Here is a 5938-nt window from a genome sequence, read left to right as displayed (position 1 = left end):
TGCAGGCAGGTCCTGCAGGCCCTGGGGGGCTCATCCTCTGCCTTCCATTCCCTCCTGGTCCCCGGAGAGGCGGGGTGGGCAGAAGGGGCAGAACAGAACACACGGGGCTGGGAAGCGTAGGTGAACCAGCTCCAAAATTCCCGCAACAGGCCAGCAGGACCTGGGGCTAAGAGAGCAAGAGGAGACCTGGGGCTGGGGGACAAGAGAGGACGAAGTCAAGGGCAAAGGGCAGGGCTGGAGAAGGAGGGTGTGGGTGAGGATGGGGGGTCAGAGGCACGGCTTCTGGGCCAAGTCTAGAGGGGCCTCTTGGGGCTCAGTGATGGTCCCAGAAGGGTGGCGGAGGGCCTGCACTGGAGCCAGGGCAGGGCAGATTATGAACCAAGTGAGAGGCCTGGTGCAGAGACCTGGATTTGAAACCTGGTTCTGTGATCTGGACAAGTGGGTGCCTCCTCAGAACTCATTTTTGTAATCTATAAAATCAAGTGATACCTGGCTCAGTTGCTACAATGATCAAGTGCCAGTATCTATAGCCTGTGCGGCACTGCGCAGATGTGGGCTCCTGTCATTAAAGGGCCAGCCTAAAAATTATTGGCTCCCAAAGTGGTAAAGGCAAGAGCACGGGCCCCCAGACCTCGGGACCTTCGAAGGCAGCACAGTTGCAGGGGTCAGTCCGCACGGCCTTGATGGAGAAAGAGTGCTCCCTCGTTCTGACCCAGCCTCACTGGACTGAGGGGTGTTGGGTCCCAAAGGTGCTCACCATGTCACTCAACAGTCCGGGTCTGGCAGCTGCTCAAGTAGCATGTCCTCGGTGCCGCTGAACTACAAGAGAGGGGCAGTTAGGGCTGGAGCCCTGACAGTTCCCCTCCCAGACCTGGCTCCCGGGCCTTCCGCTGGCCTGCAGCAGCAGGTGGAAACCTGCATGGGGGTCCCAGGGGCCCCTCCTCCCACCAGCGTTCACCCAATGACTGCCCACCAGAGGGCCTCCTGTGTCCAAGGGGCTTCTGTTGAGACCTCAGAGGGTGGCTCAACCATTCAGTTCGTGTCTCTCTAATGCAGTTCTTTAAAACGGGCAGTGGTAAATTCCCTCCATTTTTTAGCTTTGGGTGCAGAGATGGAGGGATATACTGCAGAGGCCAGACATGGGGAAGGGTGAGCACATAGGAGAGGAGCAGGGCCTGCCAAGAAGACCTGAGGGGTCCCAGGGGATGCACACACTTGCCTCAATGTGGTACACTATGCGCCAGAAACTGGAGTCTGAGCCTCTGTATCTTCTGCCAGGGTAGAGCTGCCACATGTCAGGCAGCAGGCATGGGGCCAGCTGGCTGGGGCATACAGCCACCCCCAAGGGGACGTCCTCCTGCCGCATGAGTACTTGGAGGCTGCTCTCCGTCTGAGAGGAGACCAGGGCACACCTTCAGGGCCCGAGCTCCCAGGGCTTCTCTGCTCCCAGCAAGCAGGGGCCTCTGGCTGGACACCATAGGCAGGGCCACAGAAGGCCCACTTCTTCCTGACAAACTTCTAGTTGCCAGGGTGTGACATGGGGCCTGTGTGCCTCCTTAACTATGCGGTTTGGTGCCTGTTTCAGCTGAGGAGGAATTTTCTTTATTTTGTCCCATATCCCCTTTTAAACAAGACATCCTTGGACCCCAGGATCAGTGACAGACCACTTTTCTCCACCTCCACCACTGCCCCTCTGTCATGTCTTGTCTGGACTATTGTGACAACCTCCTAACTCGCTGCCTCGGTGGTCTGTGCCCTATGATCAGCTCTCAGGACAGCAGCCGGGTGTGCATCTAAAAATCATGTCACTCTTCGACTCAACCCTCCAATGGCTTCTCTTCACGGGCAGAGGGAATGGACACCTTTCCTATGGCCCACAGGTTCATGTAACCAGGCCCCTGCTTCCCTCATGTCTTGACATTCCGTCCTTTGCCCTCACCCCATTCCAACCACACGGGCTTCCTTGCTATTTCCAGGACACGCCACATTCCTAGTACTCTCTTGCACCTGTTGTCCTCTGTCTGGAACTTTCTCTAGATCTACATGGGGCTCACACCCTTCTTTTAGGCAGGCCCATGTACAAAAGGATGTCTACAGAGACAAATTTCGGCAAAATCCAACACTATGATGCCCAGAAGACATGTTCTGAAAGGTTTCAAATAAAACAATACACGAAAGCATGACAAACAAATGTAAACTAAGACTTCTCGGGCAGAACCCCACACCTCTCAGCCTACACAGCTTACCACCGACCTCAATTATTTTCTTGCCCTTCTTCCCCCCTTGAATGTCAGCTTCTCAAGCAGTGGGATTTTGTGGCATTCACTGCAAACCCCACAGCCTAGAATCATGCTTGGCATATAAACTAGGCACTCATGTCTGTTCAATGACTGTTACTCCAACATGGAAACAGCTTTAACATTTTTTTCTATGAAATAAATTAGAACTCACTGTTCAAAAAAAATTCAGATCATCTTGCAAGATGGAAGTGTGGAAATCACCTTCTTGCAGTGCCAGTATATAGTCTTCCATTTCCTTCAACCATTTTAGTTTGCTTATTCATCTTCTTGTTGATGTAAAGTCATCTTTACATATTCAGAATACTGGCCCTTTCAGCTACATAGGGTAAATCCTGCCCCAAAGTTTGTAAACCAGGATTGTTTTGTGCAGAATTTACATGATTATGTGAAAAATTCTGCTTTGTGGTTTCAGTGTCATGTTGGAAGATATTCCCCAAAGACTAAAAAAAGATCCTCATTTAAATTTTCTTCAAATACTTGATTTCTCAAAAAGTAGTACTTGATTTTTTAAAAGCATATATACGTATATTAAGTTTTTTTAAAATGCCAATTAAGATGTAAATATAGATGGTGGTCAAGAGCTTGGAATCCCAAGCCCACTACTTGCATTACCTACTAATGCCCATTTTATGCCTGTTTCCACATCTGTATAATGGGGAACTAGTCACTACGCCATAGCTTTTTGCTGTTTGCTGTTATGTGGCACAGATGTTCTAATAGTATATATTTTAAATTTGTTTTACACTTTCTCACTTCGGTTTATATGTGGAAAGAGCTTCACCATTTTTCACCTAACTTTCTTTGCGGAAACCCACACTCTGATGGTAAGTACTTGACAGAGAGTTATATACGTATTTTAAAAAGCTAACATTAATAATCCATTTTAAAACTTCACACATAAAACGGTCCGCTTTTATTCAATCCTGGCTTTTGCATTCCTGTATTACGCATCAAGTTTGTTCCTTCCTAAGCACAGAGGAGGTATGAGATGTTCCAGGCTCTAGGGCAGTGGTGCATCACAATCGGTTGGGAATTCAGGGCGGTGGTGGGGCCCGTACTGTCCCGCCCGGCCCGGCCCCAGGCGGCTGTACCTCGATGGTTATGGGCAGCCAGGTGCGCTGGTTCTCGTCCACATACACGGCCCTTTCCCAGATCCACAGGTGGTCCGGGTGCAGGCCGCTGTGCGCCCGGGAGAACGGGAGCTCGCCCATGGCGCCTCGGGCGCGCCCAGCAGCGGGAGCCCAGCCTCGCCACACCCCTCGCCAGGTGGCCGGACGCAGCGGGACGCTTTCCAGCGAGACGGCGCGCGCGGGCGCCCCCGGGCGGCAGGGTGGGCGGAGACCGGACGTGCGGAAGGGGCGGGGCGCAAGGCAGGGGGCGGGGCGCGAGTGAACGCGGGGCGGGGCGCCAGACCTTTGGGTGTGGTCCCGAGGATCCGCAGCGGGCCTGGTTGCCAGGCTTTCCTTGCACACTGACCCCAGGCAGCATTTGGAGTACAGCCCCGGCCCCAGCCCCAAAGACCTAGGACTTCCTCTAGGCCTCTAGCCAGCCTCAGGCCCCGTCCCCCACTTCCCACAGCTGGGGAGATGCCCTGATCTGTGCTGCAACCCTTTCTTCTGCCAGGAGGCACCCGTGTCCTGCGCACCGCTTGATGCCAGGGCCCACTGTCGAAGTCAGCCACTGTGTGGGGCTCCCCGGACGGTTCTCCGAGCCTCTGCCCAGAACTCACAGTCAACGCCAGGCAGCTGAGAGCCACGGCCCCCTCCACATCTGGAGAGAGCCCTAACCGGGCCTGGGCTTTCCCGGTTCACCGTGTCACCTTCAGCCTATGGAATGGGTGTCAGAATCAATTTCCTTGGCCAAGTGCAGCTCTTGAACCCCCTTCCCTATCCCACACTTTTCCCAAGGCTTTGATGATGCTCTGGTCATCTAACAGCTATTGTGAGACATGACGATGAAGAAACCTGTTTTTTTTCCCTTTATAGGCTTTGAATTCATTAGTGAAAACATCCTTCAAACAAATGCTTAAAAAAGAATACCTCCCTCAACCCCAAGACCAAGGGACTTGAAAAGTGTCTGGGTTATAGGATCAAACCATCTCTTTTTAAATAACAGCATCTAAGGAAGACAATTTCACGTCATTTTGCAGTACCACATGCCCATTAAGGCAATTAAGAAAATGAAAGAATGAGAAACAAGGAAAATAAGCTCCAGCCTCCTTGCTCAAACATTGCCCCTGGCGGCAGCTGGGTGCCTCACACTCTGGCCCTTTCCTGCCTCTCTGTCTAGGCTCTGAGAAAGTAATTTGTGATTTCTTTAAATGTCACAGAAGTGAAAATGAGCTTAACACCTGATCTCTTGACTGCTTCTCTGTCTGTCCAGACAGCCTCATTCCCACGAAGGTGCTGACGTGGCCTAGGTAATAACGATATAATTGGATTTACCAGGAACACAAAATAGAAGACAAAGCCAAGTAAAGCTGGGAGTAGAGGGAGGAGACATGAGCCCAGCAAAACTGTTTCCCAGGGCAGCTTCTAGTGGTGTTAGCATTTAATATTCAGACTTGTGCCTTTCAGGCTGATTTCCCTGCGGATGGTTCTTAATTCCAGACCCAGATAGCCACTGCGAGCAAGGTAATATGGTAATATGCTCGGTTGGAGAAGTCTCAGCTCAGTCCTGAGCTTTGAAATAAAAAATGTTAACAAATCCCTCTTATAGAGTGCCTCTGGGGTGACCTCTAGTGGCAAGGGAAGCAGGCACCCAGGAGCCAGCGTGGCCCCTGAGCCAGCCACATGCTCCGGGACTGAGGATGCCACTGGGTCTGCTGATTTCATTAGCACTTGCTCTGCCTTTCTGAGAGGCCCCAAAGGAGGAAATAAGGCAGCAAGAATCAGACCTGTCTGGCTGGATACGCTTCTGAACGTTTTGGGAATTTAACACTCCCAATACTTTGAAAGAACAGTGTATGTCTTCTGTTTCATACTGGGGCTTCTTAGTATCGAACAAGAATATAAGTCATTCTTGTGTGCAGTTGAAAAAATCATTTAAGAAAGAGATTTAAATAAAAAGTGAAATAAATTTGATAAGGGCAGCTTCTGTGGAGGCCTTGAGACTTCTTTATGGAAATTCCATGAGAAGGGGAACTGTAGCTCCTTGGTGGTCTCAGAGATAAAAGCCTCTGCAGCATGTTATCTGCCCCATCCTAGGGCTCTAAGGCCAGTCAGCCACACTTTAGAGTTGCATGTTCCTTTCTGACTCTTTCCGTTATTAGTCTACAGTCTCCCAGAGTATAATCAAGCAGATGTTCGCTATAGAAAGTAATACAAAGCAATTGTTTCAACTTTGTTTTGATAGTGTCTTTGATGTTTTCATGTCAGTTTTGATTTTGCCTCTATCACTTATGAACTTGGCAAAACCTTTGCCGTCTTGGTACCATTGCCACATTTTTGTAATGAACAGGCCAAGCTGTATACTCTCTAAGCCTATTTCTACCTCAACAGTTGCTGACCCTGCAGTACAGTAGCCTAGTGGGAAGAGGGAATGGTTAAGAACCATTTTGGGCAAAGCGCTTCTGGATATCAAGGACCCCAGTGGAATTCATTCTTCAAGAGTGAGGAAGCCATCCTTCTTTTTTGGGT

General features: G+C 50.5%; 1 protein-coding gene across 1 annotated transcript; it reads right to left on the bottom strand.

The window, feature by feature from the left end:
• Positions 1–765: 765 nt before the first annotated feature.
• Positions 766–3511, bottom strand: TCL1A (TCL1 family AKT coactivator A). The gene is made up of 3 exons (XM_036882183.2): positions 3392–3511; positions 1220–1390; positions 766–819 (listed from the first exon to the last, which is right to left on the bottom strand). The coding sequence occupies exons 1-3, from the start codon at positions 3509–3511 to the stop codon at positions 766–768; spliced, it is 345 nt and encodes a 114-aa protein (XP_036738078.1).
• Positions 3512–5938: the final 2427 nt, after the last annotated feature.

The sequence above is a fragment of the Manis pentadactyla genome, chromosome 11, assembly GCF_030020395.1.
Source record: "Manis pentadactyla isolate mManPen7 chromosome 11, mManPen7.hap1, whole genome shotgun sequence".
Lineage (NCBI taxonomy): Eukaryota > Metazoa > Chordata > Mammalia > Pholidota > Manidae > Manis > Manis pentadactyla.
The sequence above is the reverse complement of the archived record's forward strand: the minus strand, read 5'-3'. Positions and strand labels throughout refer to the sequence as shown.